The following is a 21,491-nucleotide window of genomic DNA, read 5'->3' as shown; positions in this document are numbered from 1 at the left end:
GTGCTGTATAATGCCAGCGATACTCTTGACCAGCTGTTTCCCTCTTACCAGTCTGTTTCATGCAAACATTCCACAGGGATCCCATTGAGGGAAAAAGATGTTCCTCAAAAGCTTATTTTTTTAGTTATACTATTTTTGTTAATGATGATTAAAAAATACAGTTCGGATGTTTATATGTAATTATTGTTGAACAGAAAACGAAAATAAATTCCAAAGCTAGCAATTTAGAAAAAAACGTAGAGTTGCGTGATCATGTTGTATGCGGTTTCCATATCAACGTGACATAACGCAATCTCCAGCCGGGAAGCCTTTCTAGTGCTGTGGAATCAAACGGAACATTAGCCGCAGTAATAACAACTTTAAAAACAAAGGCAAAAGCTTTTATTTTGAAGACGTAAAATACGTGAAAAGTCGTTTTCAGAGACTTAAAACCAAAAGCTCCTATCCAAGATATGTAAATAAGATTTATTCCCGTGAAAAATTCGCCGGATGAAAATGTGCGTGGGGTTATGGAAACGCTGACTGAGAAAGGATGCCATGCTCACCACGCTCCTCCGTACTCTCAAGAAACTCCTCTTCAATGGCTTCTTCATCTGTTAGATTGAGTACGGATTATTTAGATGTGAAAAGAGAGCTAACAGCTGATATTAGTGCTCGAAATTCGGATTGTGAGAGTGTTAACAACGAGGGCGAAGAAGAAGAAGATGTACAAACAGAAACACATAGTAACACGCGCTCCAGTAGAATTAAAACCCAAACTGCCAAGAAAAAGAAAGTTCGGTCCAGGAAAGTGACTGCTAATATTGCTGGTACAAAATACGATGTTGGTAAGTATTAAATGAAGTGATAAGTGAAATTTTTAGTATGAAACTGCGAAAATTGTTTGAATATTATTACTGGCAAGCCACACTCCTAATTGTTTGTCTATTGGCGAAACCTTCAATTATATTATATTGTTTTCGCCTAAACATGTTAACATGTTTTCAGTTGATTCTATTATATCTTCAATACCAAGTCATCTTTATGAATTGTAAACTGGAAGTGTGAACGAACTGCTACTAGCATTAGATTGTTTTCCCTTGAGGACTGTCCTTAACCTACAACAAACGATTATTGAGGGTAAAAAGACCTTGGTAAACACTACTAAAAGAATTGTTTTGGTAATCCCTTTTGTATTCAGCTCATTGAAAAATACTTCGACCGGAAAAGATAACTGCTTTAAAAAGTGCCAACTACTTTTCGGTACCTGAATTTTTTGATAGAATTTTGTGACAATGTTCGCAAACTCTTCCTATTTTATCACGAAACATCTCGAGTATTAATGTACTTTGTTGGCTGTACCAGACCAAACATTGTAACAATGCTTCCCGTCAAAAAAGTCTTATTAGTCTTTTTTCTAAGTCGTTCTAATACTTGTAATCTTGATTATTTATTTCCAAATAGTAAAAGCTTCCCACTAAGTGATTTTAACTTATTTTTTGTTATTATAAATCGAAAATATTGGTTCATTTTGCATAGCAACCGCAGCAAATTCACTGTTGTACTTGTCGTTAAGGAAATTTTTGATTCTGGTTAATCTTTCGATCAATAATTACATTTAAAAAAATAAAAATTAAAAAAGATGCAAAGAAAATTTCAACTTTAGCTAAAAACTACGAAATAAGTCAAGTGTTTTGAACTATGGCTTGAAGTTTTGAGGCTATTCTCATAAATAATGAGCAGTCAAATATGCAAAAGAAACGTTCAATGTATTTTTTCTATATTTAGTTTCTTCTACTTTATACCTTTAAGTTGATTTTTTCTTTGCTTTCATTACAACAGTGAGAAAAGCTTGCCTTCAAGCAGGAATGTGCATTACAAGAGATGATGACCCCAACTGGTAAGAAAAATTTTAACTTTATTTTATTACCCTATAATATAAGGGTTTTTTTTGGAAGATTCTAAGAGGGTTTTTCAGCTTTTTTTTTTTTACATGGGGTTTGGTCTGCCTGTGGTACGATTCCACAGGAGCCCCATTACAATTAAATTGGAAGTTTTACAACGCGCTTTTTTGGAATTAACTGTCACGAAAAAGAGGGTTTTACTCTTTTTTAGCCATTTAAAAAAGACAAATGGAGATAAGTTAGATAATATTGAGAGGGGGAAGGATGAAAAAACAATCTTATACAATGGTACTCAAGTTTTGAAATGCTATTTTGTTTTTCTCCAAGTTTCTTTTACTGGAGTGATTCAGCAATTCCTGGTGAAAGAGTCACTGAGCTCAAGTCATACCAGGTAAGCAAAGCTTGTTATTTCAGAGTTTATTAACAGCCTTATACATAATTTTCCAGAAGAGTTTTGTCTCAGCCATGTTGCTAGGCAAAACAATAGAATATTTCTCCTGTGGAAAACAAAATCTTTTTGCAGCTTATTGAACTTATAAATTGGAAGTATCCTTTCTTAAAAAGCCTCTATTGCCAAAGTTTTTAAGCCTGTGTTAGTAAACGTTTGATAAAATGGAGGGCCAGAAACCAGCTGTTTTGAGGCTCCACAGAGATATAAAAGTGTTAAAACAATGCAGGAGGATTGTTTCAAATATTTCTTATACAGTATATTTTTCTCAACAGAGAATAAATCATTTCCCAGGAATGGGGGAGATATGCCGTAAGGACAGCTTAGCTCGTAATATTGCCAAGTAAGTAAGCACATAGGTCATTGGCATGTTGGGATAACACAAAACTACTTTGTGGCTTATGCTGATGGAGTTTCTGTGGATTCAGGGAAGGTGGACCTGGGGAAGTTCTGTTCCTTCACTCCCCCCCTCTCAATTCAAAATGTGCTCCGCAGTCCCTGCGATGTTACAGACAAACACATTTGCGCCAAGATGCAGACCCCATCCCACCATCTGTCCCCAAGATACATGACTTGTTTATAACATTAACTATGTGTATTATTTTTGTGAAGAATGCAGAGAGCTCATCCTGATGAATATAGCTTTACACCTCAGACTTGGGTCATTCCTGCAGAGTATCCTTTTTATAGACATGCTTTCTCTGTGGGATAGCCTTTTTAGCCCTCTTTCCCTAAAATGCCAGATCCTATCCCTTCTTAGCCTACTTCTCAGGTTCCCCCGAGACTTTATCAAATGGTGCTATGTTTCCCCCCAAAAAGTAGCCAGTCACCTTTAGCCAGAGAATATATTCATTTACTGGAGTGTGCCCTGATCCCCAGCCCTTAATGAAACCCTGAGGTTAGCCCTTTTAAAGGACGGCACATGCAGTTGAAGCACTCTTTAACATCCAAAACAGATATGCAGCTTTTCAATTTTATTGTAGAGATTTAAAAAAGAAAAAGAAAGTAAAAACATTTATAGTCAAACCTGCAAATGGAGCGATGGGAAATGGGTAAGAGTTTTTTCCATTTTTCCTTTCATTTTTTCAAGTTCCCCTCCAAGGAAACCAGCAGTAGTGTAGTAATGTCTGAGTAATGTTAATTTTTTTACACAGGATTTCCCTGATTAGGAATGGTGACAGAGTTCCCTCTCATGAACAGATTGTCATTCAAGAATATCTAGACAGGGTAAGCAAAAAGGACAGAATGAGAATAACAGCTGCATTTAATAGTTCAATAGAGTCAATATACAACTACAGATTTTTTTTGATCACACTAAATGTCATAAGCAGGGGGCTCGGGGCTAGTCAAGTAACGGCCCAAATTTCTGGGTGAAGGGGATTGGGGGGGAGGGGGAAGGGGTGGGGGGCTTGTGGAGTAGGGGACGTGGGCCCTTGGATATTTGACAGGTTGCTACATGTGATATCACTGGACAACTGTCACCACAACATTTCATGCAACAGTTGCACCGTTTGTCCCACCACCTGTGAAATGGAAGCTGTTCTTTAAATTAGAAGTGGAGTTGTGCATAAGAGCATTGCACAGGTTGCAAATTTGTTAGGCTAAAATCCATGAGGCTGTATGACTCTATTCAGGAGCATTGATTCTTAAAAAAATGGTTGGGACTTCAAATGAACTATCCTAGAAAAATCAACTTCAACCCTCTCTTTTCAAAGGAATCAATATTATGACCCTACCCATTGTTTGTCTGTCTTTTCTTTGGTCACAGAACTTTGGATTGAATGAAGATAATGATGACCTTCCCTTTTTGGCTGTGTAAAAATTATACTTGATGGTCCCTCCCACAATCCCTCAGGCTCTCCCCCTGCCCCATGCATTCTAATAAATAAATAAATGCTCCTTTAGAAATATTTTACCATTCAAGACTGGTAATCTATCACTATTTTCAATTCTATCCCAGCCGTTTCTTCTTGATGGTTACAAGTTTGATCTCCGAGTGTATGTCTTGGTGACGTCATGTGACCCTCTTCGAATATTTGTCTACAATGATGGCTTGGTAAGATATTATCATGTGTTTTCATTCCGCGAGCTTTTTTAGCGTGTCTTCATGACAACATACAAGGCATTTTGAAACAACAAGGCAGTTTGATTATTGACTTAGCATTACATGAGAGTAGAGTTTGTTTGAGCTCTCCCTTGATACTCAAGGGTTTTTCTACAGCTTCTCTGTACTTCTTCCATCCCAGCCCGGGGGGGGGGGGGGGGGGGTACTCCCCTATGTTCGCTATACGGGTACGTGCCGCCAAACAGGGTATGGTTTTCAGCGATTCTACTCTGGAACAGGGTATATAAAATCGAGCTAGCTCTGGAACAGGGTATATGAAATCACGCTCTCTCCTCTCTGAAACAGGGTATCCATTTTTGCAATACCAAAACAGTGTATGATTTTCAGCGATTTTACTCTGGAACAGGGTCAGGGTTCAGAGGGCTCAGCAGCACATCCCTACCCTAAACGGGCAAGAGTACCCCCCCCCCCCCCCCCCGGGCATCCCAGACAAGGTCTATTTGGTCATATGTCATCTCAGTCGTGTACGCGCATTGCCTTTGCACTAAGTGAAACTGAGTAACACTTATTCTCTCTCTTCGTGTAGGTACGTTTAGGAACTGAACCATACCAATCTCCTTCTGATGAAAACTTGGTAAGTCAGAACGTAACTTTATTCTTTAAATGCTGTAACCCGCGCTTGCACCAAAATATTGATTTGGTGGTAACTTTGGCGCGAAAAGTAACGCGCGTACTCGGTCCCAAATATGGATTTGGCGGTAACTTGGTTATCGAAACGTCCCTCAATCTGACTCAACGTACGTATTTTTCAGGATGAGTTATTTATGCATTTAACGAATTACTCAATCAACAAACGCAACGATAACTTCAACAAGGATGACAGTACTGACAATGGAAGTAAAAGGTAAGGTCGTTTCTTCACTATGTTATCTTATCAAAATTTTACTCGAGCTCCCTTGACGCGAAGAATAAGATTAAGCTACAGTCTAACTAATTTATGTTAGTCAAATCCAACCCGAGTGGTCTATCATCAATGCTGCTTTCTGATTGGATGAGCCACTACTAGACCGATAAGTTATATCCTACTGGTAGCGAAAAGCGCTGGCTTCGAAAACCAAAACATCGAATTTAAGATGACGACTAGATTTGGAACTAGTTTGGACTGCGTCGGTGTTTTTTAGTTGAACCAAATGTGTCGTAGTAGATAATTTTATCACCGTAGGTACGAAAGATAGTAGACTGACGTTTCGGACGTTAGTCCTTCGTCGGAGTCAATCAGAGTCAAACGACGAAGGACTAACGTCCGAAACGTCAGTCTACTATCTTTCGTACCTACGGTGATAAAATTATCTTCTATGACACATTGAATTTAATTTTAATCCAAAACTTGTCTGCATCTGTATCTTTGACCAACTAGTTGGATTTGACTGAAACAATTAGTCCTCTCGCTCTCATGACCTATGAGTCAGTAGCCCATTCGGGCTTGAAGACTAATTGCTAATTAGTCTCAGAAATGAAAGCAGTCTCTTTCCGCTACTCGTGTCGCCTTTGCTGCGCCGGCATCGTTTTAATGTCTCTTTATCTCGCTCATGACTCTGTCACATACAAGCCTTGCTAAAATTCAAAGCTGTTTTCCAAGAAAGTTTAGAGTTCAAAATAATATCTGTTTGTTGTTCAGGAGTATAAAGTTCTTGAAGGAGTGGCTGCAGTCCATGGATTACGATGTTAATTCTATGTGGAGAAACATAACGGTAGGAAAAAGAATAGCAATATTTTGTCTAACGATTACACTGTACACTCTCCCCCACAGGATATTATTGTCAACTCATCAAGACCTTTATTAGAAAGTTTTCCCATAACCTTCACAATTTGTGTTGTAATTTTTACTGAACAAAATCGTTACGATCATTTTAATTGATCCTTAGTGCAATATATCCAATATATACTTTCTCCTCTCCCCACAGGATGTTATTGTCAAGACCCTAATTGTAGCTCAGCCCCATGTACTTCATTCTTACCGCATGTGCCGACCTGGTGCTGTTCCTGGAAGTGACAGCTGTTGTTTCGAGCTTCTTGGATTTGATATCATGTTGGACAGAAAACTTCGCCCTTGGGTAATAGAGGTTAGTATAAAGTGGCCTCTTTGGGCTACCTGTGGCTTGCTTTAAATTTACTGCCCCAATTTAAACTACCTGTGTTTTACTATATTTTTCCCGCCTCTTTGGCCTACCTGTGCTCTACTATATTTTCGCCGCCTCTTTGGGCTACTTGGTCTTTTACTATATTTTTCCCGTCTCTTTGGACTACCTGTGCTCTACTATATTTTTCACTGCTACCTTGGACTAACTGTTACGTGCCATTGTCAGATTGATCCATGTAGTTTTTTTGTCTTTTATTTCGCAGGTCAATCGATCGCCTAGTTTTGGTACTGATGCAAAGCTGGACGCAGAGATCAAAGGTGGAGCCTTGAGGGACACCCTAAGACTTCTGAATATCAAGTAAGGAAGTAGTTAACTTTTTAAAATTTTCTTTCTTCGTTTTTTTCGCTCTTTTCAAAACTGATTCAATAGTTGATGATGACGGGCAGTACTTGCCTGTCATTGTAGGCTGATAATGATCTCGAACGCGTCATTCATTTGACCAAGGATTAATTGCTGTACTAATGTTTGACTTTTGATTGTTTTAGGTCCAGTGATCGAAGGCGTGGTATGGCAGCGGAAAAGGCAGAATCTCAGAAGCGTTTGTTAACCCAGCCCAAGCGAAGCGAGTATGGTCTGTCGGTAAGACTTTAATACCAAGTACCCAAGCTTGAGATGAAATGTCAAAGCTCACCGGATTTTTTAATTTTAGGAACTGGAAAAGAAGAAAATGATTCTGAACAAACGGAGACTAGAATTGGTATGGTTGTTATGATACAAAATCTTTTGTATTCATTTGCACCCCTTGCTTGCTTGCTTGCTTGCTTGCTTGCTTGCTTGCTTGCTTGCTTGCTTCCTTCCTTCCTTCCTTCCTTCCTTCCTTCCTTCCTTCCTTCCTTCCTTCCTTCCTTCCTTCCTTTCTTCCTTTCTTCCTCCCTTCCTTTCCTCCCTTCTTTCTTTCCTTTATTCCTTCTTTCTTTCTCTCTTTCTCTTTCTTACTCATTTGTCTTTTTTGACAGAAAGAGCAGCTCAACAAAATCCGAAGAGAAGCAGCAAAGGAAGAATACGAAAATATGAACATGGTACGAACAGAGGGACGGAAGCTTACCATTACCAGTATCTTCTCCCTTGGCAGAATATTTAATTTTAGTCTATTCATACGACTTGTTAGTGATTATCAATAATTAATAGCTTCATATATCCATCTTATCTTAACAAATACGAAGGACTCATGAATGATAAAACTGATAAAAAAAGATTATGAAAAATTACGCCATGCACATGCAGCATACAAACCCCCCCCCCCCCAAAAATTCTTATCATAGTCATTAGTTGCTCATGTCGTGAAGTTTCATGCTCGGGCAGCTCTCCTAAAGTATTATTATTTTTCCTTAACAGGGTAATTTTAAACGAGTATTTCCACCCGATGATCGAGCAAGAAACGAAAAGTATAATGGTCTGCTGGCGGACGCATTCAAACTTTTCCTTTCAGGTAGGCCAGCCATACAATATAAATAAGTAATCTTTGCGCTTCCATGTAGTCTATTGAACAATTAGAAAACACGCGTAGCTCAGTGCTTCTCAACACTCCTTGAATGTTCTGCCAATCTCCAAGTGCTTTATATTTCCACATAGCACAACAGGCAAGTTTTTTATTTCTTTTATAAAATACAAATTACAATAACCTTTATTTTGGATACGCGCGTGCTGTGTACTTTCATAAAGCACGCGCTCCCAACCTATCAGAACTCGAAATTTATAACAGTTATTTTATTATTATTTTTAAATCTTTTAATGTCTTCCGGCAGGTCGAGCCTCGACTCTACAAAGAGATAACAACCAGCCGTTCAGTACATTAAGGGTATGTTCATTAAGCGAAGTCCATTTATTCCTTGTTAGAGCAGTGATAAACGTGACCGTCACGTCATGCTGCGTTCGGTTCTCGACCAATCAGAGCGCGCGTACTATCTAAGCTATATAAAAATACTAAAAATCATCCTGCGCACTGATTGGTTCAGCGCGTGTCGTACAATTCCGTACCGTGGCTGTGCCTTGTTTTTATCATCATGCTCATGTGAAGCTTTCTAGATTTTCTGATTTGCTCGATAACTAGTCATAATTTGCGGGCTGTCTGCCGGTTCAACGGTAACCTTGGGGACGATTCCAGTCACCCTCTCCTCCCTCTCCTCCATACTTTTCGTCTGGCGCCAGAGTCTTATCAAAAGTGCCGTACTGATAAGTGTTGACTAAATTTTGCATTCCCTACAGGAAGAAGAAATTCTTGATTTGTTAGAGCAGTGTGAAGCAGATGAAACTCTCTCTCAGTTCGACAAGACTGGCTATCGACCATACAGCAAAGGACCTAAGGTATGTAGCTCGTCACATGACTCTAATCACGTGATCTGGAGACAAAAACCGTAAGATTCTGGGAAATGATTTTATTTTGGCGGGAAATGATATTGTTAACTGCTTCAGTCGTCTCTGACCTTATCAACAATAGGATAGAAAACACTATTAATGTGAGGAAAAATGATCTAGAAAGATTAAACAATTTGCGAGGGCGATTTTTTTGCGTAACAAATTTTTCCCGCGTAAAATAGCGCACGGTTACGATTTTAAACGATACTTTGTTGCGGCAACATTATGTTGCAGGTTTATAAATGATATACCTTAGACGAATTTGTGTTGACGCGCGCGCATACTGTTACGCTAAAAATCATTTGGTGTAACATCACCTTAAACAACACTAAAACTCAGTAATATTTTCTTTTATTATTGCAGCCCCTTTCATCGATGCCTAGTGCAAAATCTCCGAGTTCAAAAGAAGACATGTGCTCGAACCCGACTTTGATTTCTCAGAGACAGTCTTCTTTTGAGACATCATCAGCGCATCGGTCAACAGACCTGAGCTCATCGTTCTCTCTACCTAGATCGACGTCACAACGAATAGTGACATCAACATCGTCTCCACCGATGAAATTTAACCCTGTCGTGGTAAGTGACCTCAATAATTTCATAACTGTTTGGTGTAGACTCTTTCCTTGAGCACAATGTTTTTCTCCCCGTTTCGTTTCCACTTGGGGATTGTAAAATATGCGTCAGGCCTAAAAGTAGTGTTTACAAGAAATTCGTCAAGTCTTTCAACATACATAGTAAATCTAGCGTAATACGACTTTTGTTGCATACCTGGATATATGTGGGGCACCCAGTGACGGATTTAGGGGAGGTCACAGGGTTCCCGCACCCCCTTTTCTACTGAGCTTGGAATAGACCTAATTCGTTGCGTTGCAATAAGTGTCATTTCTTTGTTTAACGGTTGCATTCGGTTTCACATGAGAAGGCACATGATAATGGATACAAAGCAAACACAAAAAAAATTTTTGGGAATGCTCGTGGTCTGAAATGGAAAAACATCGTAGCGCAACGAATTAGGTCTATTAGTTGGCTACTTTAAACATTAAAGATCGTAAATTGCTAAAATTCTAGATCCATCCATGTCACCTCTCCTTTCTTCCTTCTCTCATGTGAAGCTCTTTGCTTTTCCCATGAAAGTGGAATCCCCAGTGTATTCACAAAGCCTTGGGGTCTGAGAATTGTGAGTCTGGAAGCCCATAATATAGAATCCAGGATGTTAAATCCAATTCCCTTTTCTTTACAGGATGCAGCGTATCTTAATGCCGCTGTGCGCGAACGTGAAGACGAGCTGTGTCGAAGAACATTACAAGCATTCGCTGACATGCGCATTAAGTTCCCTGGAAAGACAGACGAAGAAGCAGAAATGATCTTAGAAAACGTATGTTGTAGCACTATAACTATAGGAAAGACTTTTGTTACCAAAGCAAAAATAGTATAATTTGTTACCATAGCAAGCGAAAGCAAAATCTATTGTCATAGCAACGAAAATATAGGCTTGTTATTTCCATAACGACAAATATACCATGGAAACCATGGAAACATGTGTTAACTGTAACCTTGACTAATAATTGTTTCACGTTTTCAGATTCAAGAAAACTGGAAATTCCACAAACCTCGAGTGGCTTCTTATTGGCTGGTCAAACTTGATTCCATAAAAAGACGAAAGGTAACACACAGGAAGCCCAGTATGTGAGTTGCGTATTGTTAACGTATTAAGTTCCGTGTTGTAATTTTGCATTGATATATTGTTGTTGCAGGTCATAGATATTGTGAAGACCAATACTCGTGCAATACTCCAGCGCATCTGGAGGTCCTCAGACGTCGATAATCTCCGCCTGTGTCGTATCTTCTCACGTGTGTTTAACAGGCTTTTGTGGAGTCATGGACAAGGGCTGTGGAACTGTTTCTCCAGTATAGGGTAAGAAGTTATTATTATTTGTTACAAGTTGTTATAATAATAAGATATCTAGAGTATATATTTCACCATTTTCCATACATTGGTTCACTGGTCAAACACGAAGCGCTCAAGCGAGGCGCCAAGGTACTTTCAAAGGATTATTCAAATTTGAACCTTGCAACCTCGACTGAATGTTTTGTGTTTGACCAGTGAACCGATGTATGGAAAATGGTGAATAGATGTTTTGTGATTTTTTAGGAATTCTTGGGAAACGATTTTCAGCAAGAGTACGGAAGTGCTTTCACCGGTAAGAAATAATTCTACCATCTATACCTTAAGCCACCCTCCACCACTACCACGCCCTAACCCCTTTCACCATCTCTATTATCACTACCTCTGGCTCCCCTACCAATACCCACACCACCCCAATCATCATCAACCACCGCTGCTACGACTACGATTAGGACCACTACCACTATCTCCAGTACCACTGCCCGCACCCCTAACATCCTGCACTATTACCATACTACCATCACCACCAACAACAGCAACAACAACACGGCTGCTACGACTACGACTACGATTAGGACCACTACCACTACCTTCAGCACCACTGCCCGCACCCCTAACATCCTCCACTAATACCATACTACCATCACCAACGACAAGAGTAACAACAGCACGGCAACAACGACAACAATCATACTGATAGAGTGCATAACATATCTCCTTGAAAACATTTGTAAGAAATTCCACAAATTTGTACAAATTAGTAAGTTCAGTAGACCTCAGTAGTAGACCGTAGACCTACTAAACTTTGCACTAATTTGTACAATTTTGTTAGTTAACTTTTTCACTGATATATGGTATGCACTCTAAGATTTCTATTAAGTCTAAGTTCAGTAGACCTCAGTAGACCGTAGACCTACAAAACTTTGCACTAATTTGTACAATTTTGTTAGTTAACTTTTTCACTGATATATGGTATGCAATCTACATGATATATTTCTACTCCCTTAATTTATTATAGATAAAGCGATCGTTTACCACTCTTATGCTCCTTTAGCATTTGTCATTGTAAATCAACGAGAATATCTCCCAGTAATATGTGGTTTGTTTTCCTTTAGACTGAAATGAGTTGTTGTCGTCGCATTGTCGAGCTTTGTCGTGACTGTCTTCTGATCGTCTATCAGTTTGCTTCTGATGCGAAAGCTGCTGGTGCAGTCACGAATGGCGTTACACAGAACGAGACAACAACAAGGTAACGCAATATTCGTTAACCCAAGGACAATTTTTTTCAATTTATTCTCGACCCTTACTGGAAAAGCATGATGGGACATAATGGGGTTAAAAAGTATTGTGGGTATTAATGGCAACGTTACATACATACTTTATACATACTTTATACATACTTTATTTGTAACAAGGTTAAGGTATGGCAGCTTTCGCTGATGTTGACCTCCTATCTACTACAATACAATCTAAAATATGATTAAAAGTTGTTGAGACCATGTCAAGTGTTGTTTTGTAGGTTGGTTTCAAAATTGTTTCATAATAATAAATAATAATAAATGTTAAACAATAAACGTTTTGGGCGCTAATGCCCGAAAGCTCCTAATAAATTGTTTTTGGTTGAAGAAACATTAATTTTACAGTAGTTGAGGCGTTTGAACACAAATACTGTCACTGATATTCAACTGTCAACAATAATCAAGGCCCAACAATGTTAGATAATTGCTGTGGGTTCGTACATAGGCCTAAGGGATTTTATTACAAATTTGAAGGATCATAAACATTTACTATGTTTTCTGTCTTGTTGTAGGGAACCACTTCGAAGGGTACCAGATCTGACATCACAGCAGACCCTGTCAGCTAGAATGGCCCGTCTATCTAAGACATCTCAGGTTCAACCTTTAAGATAAGAAAGCAGCTAAAAATACTTGAGAGAACTTTATTTAACGCCATAGTAGACCCTGTAAACAGGAATGGCCCTTCTATTTAAGAACCCCCAAGGTCCACTCCGATTTTTTAACGGAAGGACCTAAGTACGCTTCAGGGGGCTTTATTTGACATCACAGCACACCCTTTTAGTGTGAATGGCCCTTCTATCTAAGAACCCTAAGGTCCACTCCGATTTTTTAACGGAAGGACCTAAGTACGCTTCAGGGGGCTTTATATGACATCACAGCGCACCCTTTTAGTATGAATGGCCCTTCTATCTAAGAACCCTAAGGTCCATTCTTAGTTATTATAAGGAAGTACCTAAGTTTGCTTGAGGGGACTTTATTTGTCACATCCCATCAGGCCCTAAGAACTAAGAACCTCAAGGTCCATTCTTGGTTTTAAGGAAGGACCTTAATATGGTTAAATAGTTGAGAGAACTTTATTTGACATCACTAGGGAGCCCGTTGTTCAGAAACAATCCTTGGTGATTGGCTCGATCTTCCAAAGGTTACAACCCACGATATCAAAACCCTTTGAGTGAAGTTTGCTTCATCGAAAAAACCATTTAGGAGATATAAACAAATTATTTATTGTACATAATTGATTCCAGATTATTTTATCGATGCACACGTAACAAATTCAGTATTTAATGAATATTTGTTTACTATAGCAATTGTTTGTAGTCTTTCATTAAAATATTATTATTATCATCATTTTTATCATGTCATGTTACTTTTAGCAATGACATCTGTGACGTAGTTTATTTTCGTAACCAGACCTCCTCGGTTTCGTTTCACTAAGAATTACAGACATGCACGAATATCAGCCAATCAGCATCAAACAAACGTGAATAGCAACCATTGGTTACCAGAATCCCAATCTCTTCGCGTGCGAACAGAACCGAGGAGCTCTGGAAACCATAATGATGAACAGTATCATCATTTGGAATCAGAGTCCTGTTATCCTTACTGCGCATGCTCGACCAAATGACTGAGAGGCCGAGTGCATGCGCAATACAGTAATCAATAGTGCAAGTGTTCTATAGTCTTATTGCAAACTCGTCTAATAAGCTACTCTATATTTGCTTTCCTAATTCTAATTCGATCTTTGGGCTTTCACTTAGTTGGGAGCCTAGCTCTGTTGTGATTGTCCCACGCTGTGATACGACAGCGAAAAGCTTTGTAGATTTTTTTTAGATTTTGTTTTTTCACTACACCGAATCCTAGATTGACAAATCCGCATCATTTGTTCAGGTTTTTATCCCTCGGTTGGAGGATGACATTGATGGCTTCCGATATATTTTTTCTGCAATAAACACGGCGCGTAGAATCAAAGTTATTTGCCCAAATCCACTTGGCATTTTCGGGAATACCGCTGACCTGGTACAATGGCCACGTTGGGCTCGAGTTGTTACCGTAAACCACGACGTATGGCCACATCGAGTCATTGTAGTGAGATTTAATCCAATCAGCATTATCCACCACGTCTGTGCACCTCCATGAATCATCAGTTATGACGCCGTTGCCAAGCGACGCGATAACACCGGCTTTACCACGATCGTTGTCCATGGCTTCTAAAGCAATGACACGTGTATTCGATGGGATATGATATGTTAAAGATGAATTCATTGGACATTCGATAACCGCTCTGGATAAAGGTTTCTTATCCACGTAGATGCTGATTCTTTGTGTGCACGAGACAGCCATTTTCATACGTTCTGAGAAAAGTTGAAGGGTATTAAATACATTGTATAGTCACATTCTTAGGTCTTTTCGGAGTTCAATAAACATGGTGCATTTTGGTCTAGCTTGGGTACTAACGACACCATGTAGAGCAGTGATGAACAAAAGATATTTGTACTCAAGCTACACCACAATGTGACCCACTGAATTCCAAGCGCAGAACCTTTTCACATCAGTTTTGTCTTCCGTCCTTCAGCAAATTTAAAACGGTCTCAGTTAGTAAAAGTTGGATTAACGGAAACAAAAAACAAAAAAAAAACAAAAAAAAGAAACGATAAGAAAAAAATATAGATGTCTGACGTTGTCGAGGACGATAAAACATGAAGTGCGCTTTAAGTTGGAGTAACAAATTCTGCGCGGAGATTTACAGAACTCGCAACTAAAGCCTTACAATAGACTTTTCCCAAATTCGCTTGAATGACTGCGACAAGTCAATAAAATAATCAAAATACAGCAAATGTATGAACAAATCAACTCCATTCTCGACTTGGAACCGTAGTTGGTCATTCAAGCGAAAATAGAGTCGTCTTTTCAACCTCTCTTGAAGGCTTATAGTAATCAAAAGTGGAAGAGTTTTCTCATCTTAAAACACAGTCAGTTAAAAGTCCGTACCTTCAGAGGGTAGTTTGTTCAATATCTTCTTCGTTTGGCATATTTTCTCCGACTAAAAAGGCAAAAATATCTCTGGTTAATCTAGGGTAATATATTTTTTCGCCTGTGTGGAAACGTAAAATGCAAGAAGTTTCTCGGACGAGAAACTAATAAGATTTGATTTTCTAATAACGATAACGTACAATTGTAAGCTATAAATGGTAGTTCGAAATGTACCGGTAATAGTTACATAAGATTACTAGATCTCTATAGTTCTTGATAAAACTCTTAAATTGACGACAATGATGATGAAGATGACCGTGAAGATGTTGTGATGATGGTGATAAATTAGTTAAAAAATTCTATTCATTGAACCATCTCTCTAATTCATTGATACTACACAATTCGTTACATGATCAGAGTTATATTTACCCACTAGACCGTTACCTTTATTCTCCTCAGCTGATGAAAAATATATCCAGATCCTTTGATAAGATTCTGTTCGACTTCACAGTTATTCCCAAAGCCACAGTCATTCAACTCGCAAACCAAATCCCCGGGTTTCGCTAATTTTAAGTTGTACGAAACACATTTATCGTTGGAAGCACATTCTCTCAAGCAATCATACCATTCACTTACTCGAAGGATTTGAAACGAGTGTCCTACGAGAATACCGCCCTTAAACGTGAACGAGCTATCTACCAACGAAGTGAAAAACCCGGCTGCAAGAATAAGAAGAAAACTAGAGAAGAAGCAATAGTTTTTTTGCGTTTCCATCGTACTTGGATATAAATACAATAGACGAGAAGTTGTTTCAAGTTCATGAAGCCAGTAAAAGGTGGGTGTTTTTTCATTGATCCAGGTTTATGTACATTAGGATAGTGTAAACAATAGAGAGCGATAGGACAGCTAGTCAGACAAGAACAGGAAATAAAAAAGAGCAAATAATGACGCAGCAAGAAGCAAGTCCTTGACATGGACTTCAAAGTGAAAACAATACGACGACAATCGATGACTAGAAATGAATGAAAAGTGTGCGAAAGGAGTTTGTCTATCTTCTACTTTAGATTGAAGTAATATTATTATTGAAGTAGGTTGGAAAATAGCATTAAGTGTTGTTGTAGGGTTCTGTTTTCCATTTTATCGTTTTCAAAGGATTTTAAGTAATCATGTATGCCGCATAATTTGTTACAGCTGTTTTCTTTCTTACCTACTTCCTTTCTGCTTTGTTTCTCTTTCTTTCGCCCTTTTCTTGTCTCCGACTGCTTTCATTTTTTCTACTTTCTTCTGTTTTCTTTCCCTCTTTCTTTTTTTGGTCTCTGCCTTTTATTCTTTTCCTTCTCTTTTCTTTATTTTCATCTTTCTTGCTTACCTTCTTTCTTTCTTCCCTTCATCCATCTTTTCTTCTCCTTCCAGTGCCAGCTGCCTCTACTACGCCTCTAACTCACAATTATGCATACATTACAGTTGTTTTCTTTCTTTTCCGCTTTGTTTTTCTTTCTTTCGCCCTTTTCTTCATTGTCTCCAACTGCTTTCATTCATTCTACTTTCTTTCTCTTCCTTTCATTCTTTTAAGTCCTTCTATTCTTTTCCTTCTCTTTTATTTATTTTCATCTTTCTTGCTTGCCTTCTTTCTTTATTCCCTTAATCCATCCTTTATTCTCCTTTCACTGTCTCCTGCCTCTACTACTCTCATTTCATAATCAATATTTTATCATCTTTTATCATCTGAAACTTACTTTTATTAGAGGACTTGCACTCAGACGATTAGCGATAAAACTAAGAACAATAAAAAACAAACGCCTATCTACTCTACACTAAGAATAGAAAATAAAATTCAAAAAAACACTCCATATTTATATACTTTAGGACAATATTGACACTCATAATGACTTCATGAGTGACTTGATGACGTCAAGAGTGACCCCATGACTAAGGGTAGCTTATTGATTGATAGCAGAAAAATAGGACTTCACCATATTTGTCATTGAAGAATTTTTAAAATTTGGTTTTGAGATTAGATTACCTATGCTACTTGGTTGAATGTTAGATTTACTTTACCTGGCTGTGAAACAAAGCTTGTAGATTTAGTGATTAACAGTCAAAGTAAAAGAAAAGAAAACAATAGAATGACTGTCTAATGCTCACACTTTTTTGCTCAAAAAGTAAAATCTTTCTAAATATACCATGTATAAGTTTTGGGCAGAGGCGGCAGAAGGAAATGAATAGTGAGGTGATGGGGGCTGAAAACTAATAATTTTCTTTTTGTCCTTTTCCTGTTGTTTGGAGCCGGGGTCGTAGAAGATGTGTGGAGATGGGCTTCCTGTGCCATCGTATTACATGTAGTTCTTGTCCATCTTCAAAGGATTCTAAGAAATCTAGCCATGCCCAGCATGGGTATCTAGCATATATTAACTCCTTCATTTAAGAGTATATTATTTAGACTCGTTTTGGTGTACTATGTATCCCGTTGCCTCGTTCCTATGCGGGTCTTGGGTTTTTGCATCGCTGCACTGTGAGTGGGTGATTTGATTAATGCGTGGAATTTCCAGGCGTCTGAGAGCTGTCGAACCTAACATGATAAATTATCATTTCAATAACTTGTAGTCAGGAATGGGAAAGGAATTCACCAAGCTGAAGAGGCTGATTGGTCTTTCACTTACTGGTATAAGACTATCTTTTTCATTGTCCTGTTCAACTTGTCCTAGTTCTTCTGGTGACAGCAGGCCAAACCGTATGTGATGAATGACTGGATGGGCTACTTCTGCCACTGCTTTCCCAGAAACAACCTGAAATATAAATGTGAACTTTTAAAGTATGTTTTGAAATTTTTATTATCTTTTGTGTCATATCAGCTTCACTTTCAGTTGTTTTGTCATTGTAATCAACCTTTTATCATGCATCCCAACAACATCACCATCATAAACATCACCATTATCATCACCATCATCACCACCATTATCATCCTCATCATGATCATCCACCACCATCATCATCACCACCATCATCATCATCACCACCATTATCATCCTCATCATCGTCATCCACCACCATCATCATCACCACCATTATCATCCTCATCATCGTCATCCACCACCATCATCATCACCACCATCACCATCATCACCACCATCATCATCATCACCACCATCATCATCACCACCATTATCATCATCACCACCATTATCATCCTCATCATCCACCACCATCATCATCACCACCATTATCATCCTCATCATCGTCATCCACCACCATCATCATCACCACCATCATCATCATCACCACCATTATCATCCTCATCATCGTCATCCACCACCATCATCATCACCATCATCATCACCACCATCATCACCACCATCACTATTATCACCACCATCATCATCATCACCACCACCATCATCATCACCACCATTATCATCATCACCACCATTATCATCCTCATCATCCACCACCATCATCATCACCACCATTATCATCCTCATCATCATCATCCCCACCATCACCATTATCATCACCATCATCACCACCATTATTATCCTCATCCTCATCATCATCATCATCCATCATCATCATCATCACCATCCCCATCATCGCGATGCTCTTCATAAATATCACCCACATTAAGATCATTGTCATTATTATCATCACAATCATGACCACAATCACAATCATTATCTCATCACCAATGCCATTGTCATCATGACTGTCATGTACCATCATCATTCTGATCCACAACAAAATCTTCTCAAACCCCACATTTTAAAACTAGTTCTCGTTCATTCTCTCTAGGTCTTACAGCATTAACAGTAGCCCATTCTCTAACAGCTCCAATGAGGTCTAGTTCATCCATTCTTAGCTTGTCACTCGCAAGCAGCAAGGTCAACGATTCTTCTGACAGCTCATGAAACCCTTTAGTTTTGAACACCTCCACTGTTTGTGCTTCAATGAATTCTATACACCTATCTTGTAGCTCTTCTTGATTGTATGTCACTGCAGTCTAGGAGAGAAATATAGGAGATATAAACCTTGTTTTTAGCGAGTTTGCATGTGTGTATGTGTATTTATGATGGAAGCTGTAGAAAAAGCTGTAGCCAAGTGTTTCTTGCTTTTTGGATTCTCTATCTTTTTCTAGATTCTATTTGATATTTTTTCTTAATTATGTGCGAGTGCGATTGCTGTCCCTTGATATACAGTATAAACATAAAATAGCAGCTAATAATTATAATAATGGGAGGTTATTATATAGCGCATTTATATACTGTTTCAACATGCTTTACATTTATGACCAGTGGAGGACTTTACAGGCTGCATATATTGAGGCACTATTAGCAGCCGTGCAGCTTACAATCATGAGTGATTTGTTACATTAGTATTAGGCCACCAGACAGGGATAGCAAGTGATTAATTAGCAACCATGACAACTGTCAATCAAATAACACCAATACCTGAAGAGCTTCTGCTGCTGTGTTTACAGATAAAGTTTCTCCTATATATTGTTCACATATCTAAAAATGTGAACACAGATTAAATCAAGTAATCAATAATATAAAAACCAAAAAACTATTCAGGGGCAAGAAATGCTATTCATCTCATGAAATCTCCTTTATTTCTCTACGTAAAATATGGTACAGGCAAGACGTTTTCAGGGTCCCCATGTGTGAAAATGCACCAACCCCATGCACATGAAGGCCCCAAGGGTGTGTTTGATTTATGGACTACAGTGTAAAGCCCACTTTTCAAATGGAATATCCTTTTGTTATCTGATAGTCTTTGTTCAGTTTTGGTATAAGTAAAGCTATTGATCATATACTGTATAACATGGTATTTTACCTTTTGTAATTGTTCTAGTCCATATTCAATTGCTGATCCCATGATATCCATCACCTTGAAAAATTACAGACAGCAAACAGGTTATTAAAAATAGGTGTCCCCAAACAGTATCAAGCTAAGATAAAATCAAAGATTTAATAGTAATCACTTACATTTTTGCTAGTAAGGGTACAAGTGTTAGTGTAGAGAAACTCAAGAATAGACATGAATACTTCAGGTGAGATATCGGCCAGTACAAGTGGAACGTCTGGTTCTACATTCTTTGTTCTTACATGTGTGCTTCTTTCATCACTGAGCATCGCTCTAAAAACATCACATCTTGAAGAGTGACATAAAGAGTTGGAATGGAATACAAGTGTCAGGTAATAATAGTACAGAAACAGGTTGAATTTTTCTTCTTCAATGGCAATGCAATTTTAAATTTTGTTGCAAAAAAATTATTTTAATGTTCATTATCTATGCATAATGGTGGACACATATATATTTAAAATGCTGCATTTCTTGTTGTTGCCAAGAGAGACAATGTTACTGATGTTGTTGTGGAACATGATATATGCTGCAAATTCCTCTTATTCCAACAATTCAATGAAACCAACCTCTAGAATGCATTGCAAGCAGAGAAAACGGAGCAATTATAGAATACCCCACAAATGATATGCAGTTGTTGGAACTCTTTGTAGAACAAGGCATATGACAATAGAAGTCATGGTCATTAAGTATGTGCAAATGATTTGCAGGGTATTCTATAAGTATACCAAGAAAACAAATTGCAGTGTGTATCATTGTATGCAGCCTCATGGCAAGATGTGGGTTTCTCTGCTTCCCTCCAGTCAGGTGCAGCCACAAACCCTTCTCTGAAATCCTAACTTCTACCAATTAGTCATGCTCTGAAATTGTAGCTGGCTTGATTAGAGTGGAAGGAATGTCAAATATTTTGCGCTTGCTTTTATATTGTGCTTCTAAAATCACACCATATCACAGCTGATTCCAATGATTCTGAAGGACTCTATAATTACCTTGCTGCCAGGATGCATTTATTTGCATAGATAACTCTCCTATTGGTTCCCACGATGAATTTCACATCGCTACAAGACAAAATAATAACATAACCTAATATATATAGTCGTCAGTTGTGCTTCTACAAACTTTGCAAAACTCGGTTTCAAAGAATCACTTCAGAGATACCTATACTCCTTCTTGTCGATCATTCTTCTCATATCATCTGCAAATGCCCAGGGACATCCTGGTATTGTCCTGTCTTCTGCCATAGTTTTAGCCAAGCTATAACTCATAAAAACGGACGATTCTAAGCTCAAGGATGCAAAAGTAAACTCAAAGAACGATTAACATCAGGCGTCCCTGGCACTCGTTGCTACGGAAAGAAAACCTGGTACTAGTCATCTCCAGTCTTCTTATGTCAGTATTCCACAGGATAACCAACATTCAAGTTTTTTCCTCTCCTTATCGGCTACGTACTGATTTTCCATAACCTGCCGTATGCATAGATAATTTTTTTAAATGAAAACATGCGTACACAG

At 38.4% G+C, this 21,491-nt stretch overlaps 3 protein-coding genes across 3 annotated transcripts; 1 reads left to right on the top strand and 2 right to left on the bottom strand.

The window, feature by feature from the left end:
• The first annotated feature begins 237 nt into the window (after positions 1–237).
• Positions 238–13,503, top strand: LOC116308370 (tubulin polyglutamylase TTLL7). Its single transcript, XM_089030714.1, has 26 exons — positions 238–827; positions 1,822–1,879; positions 2,211–2,274; positions 2,607–2,674; positions 2,944–3,006; positions 3,288–3,383; positions 3,486–3,558; positions 4,292–4,387; positions 4,983–5,030; positions 5,209–5,300; positions 6,075–6,147; positions 6,361–6,519; positions 6,800–6,894; positions 7,083–7,176; positions 7,247–7,294; positions 7,554–7,616; positions 7,933–8,026; positions 8,343–8,395; positions 8,803–8,901; positions 9,316–9,528; positions 10,193–10,327; positions 10,535–10,615; positions 10,707–10,867; positions 11,105–11,153; positions 11,974–12,107; positions 12,669–13,503. The coding sequence occupies exons 1-26, from the start codon at positions 533–535 to the stop codon at positions 12,766–12,768; spliced, it is 2,604 nt and encodes an 867-aa protein (XP_088886840.1). The 5' UTR covers positions 238–532; the 3' UTR covers positions 12,769–13,503.
• On the bottom strand, positions 13,355–16,298 carry LOC116308369 (uncharacterized). Its single transcript, XM_031718775.2, has 3 exons — positions 15,571–16,298; positions 15,145–15,196; positions 13,355–14,507 (listed from the first exon to the last, which is right to left on the bottom strand). Exons 1-3 carry the CDS (start codon positions 15,898–15,900, stop codon positions 14,032–14,034), a joined length of 858 nt encoding a protein of 285 aa, XP_031574635.2. The 5' UTR covers positions 15,901–16,298; the 3' UTR covers positions 13,355–14,031.
• Positions 16,299–16,842: 544 nt separating this feature from the next.
• Positions 16,843–21,373, bottom strand: LOC116308368 (BTB/POZ domain-containing protein 19). Its single transcript, XM_031718774.2, has 8 exons — positions 21,139–21,373; positions 20,970–21,038; positions 20,106–20,271; positions 19,954–20,007; positions 19,569–19,628; positions 18,920–19,120; positions 17,787–17,912; positions 16,843–17,695 (listed from the first exon to the last, which is right to left on the bottom strand). Exons 1-8 carry the CDS (start codon positions 21,243–21,245, stop codon positions 17,582–17,584), a joined length of 897 nt encoding a protein of 298 aa, XP_031574634.2. The 5' UTR covers positions 21,246–21,373; the 3' UTR covers positions 16,843–17,581.
• Between the last annotated feature and the right edge of the window lie 118 nt (positions 21,374–21,491).

This window comes from Actinia tenebrosa, unplaced genomic scaffold, assembly GCF_029948245.1.
Source record: "Actinia tenebrosa isolate PJP-AT-01 unplaced genomic scaffold, QUT_ActTen_1.0 PGA_scaffold15__27_contigs__length_11533743, whole genome shotgun sequence".
In the NCBI taxonomy this organism is placed as follows: domain Eukaryota; kingdom Metazoa; phylum Cnidaria; class Anthozoa; order Actiniaria; family Actiniidae; genus Actinia; species Actinia tenebrosa.
Note: the sequence above shows the minus strand (reverse complement) of the source record. Positions and strands in the feature narration are given on the sequence as shown.

Coding starts and splice junctions, on each gene's coding strand:
- LOC116308370 (XM_089030714.1), top strand. CDS start 533: ATGCCATGCTCACCACGCTCCTCCGTACTCTCAAGAAACTCCTCTTCA. Junction 4,388..4,982: donor TTGTCTACAATGATGGCTTG/GTAAGATATTAT, acceptor CTCTTCGTGTAG/GTACGTTTAGGAACTGAACC. Junction 10,328..10,534: donor CAGAAATGATCTTAGAAAAC/GTATGTTGTAGC, acceptor TCACGTTTTCAG/ATTCAAGAAAACTGGAAATT.
- LOC116308369 (XM_031718775.2), bottom strand. CDS start 15,900: ATGGAAACGCAAAAAAACTATTGCTTCTTCTCTAGTTTTCTTCTTATT. Junction 15,197..15,570: donor ATCAGCTGAGGAGAATAAAG/GTAACGGTCTAG, acceptor TTGCCTTTTTAG/TCGGAGAAAATATGCCAAAC. Junction 14,508..15,144: donor GAACAAACTACCCTCTGAAG/GTACGGACTTTT, acceptor AACTTTTCTCAG/AACGTATGAAAATGGCTGTC.
- LOC116308368 (XM_031718774.2), bottom strand. CDS start 21,245: ATGAGTTATAGCTTGGCTAAAACTATGGCAGAAGACAGGACAATACCA. Junction 21,039..21,138: donor ATCGACAAGAAGGAGTATAG/GTATCTCTGAAG, acceptor TTTGTCTTGTAG/CGATGTGAAATTCATCGTGG. Junction 20,008..20,105: donor GTACCCTTACTAGCAAAAAT/GTAAGTGATTAC, acceptor TAATTTTTCAAG/GTGATGGATATCATGGGATC.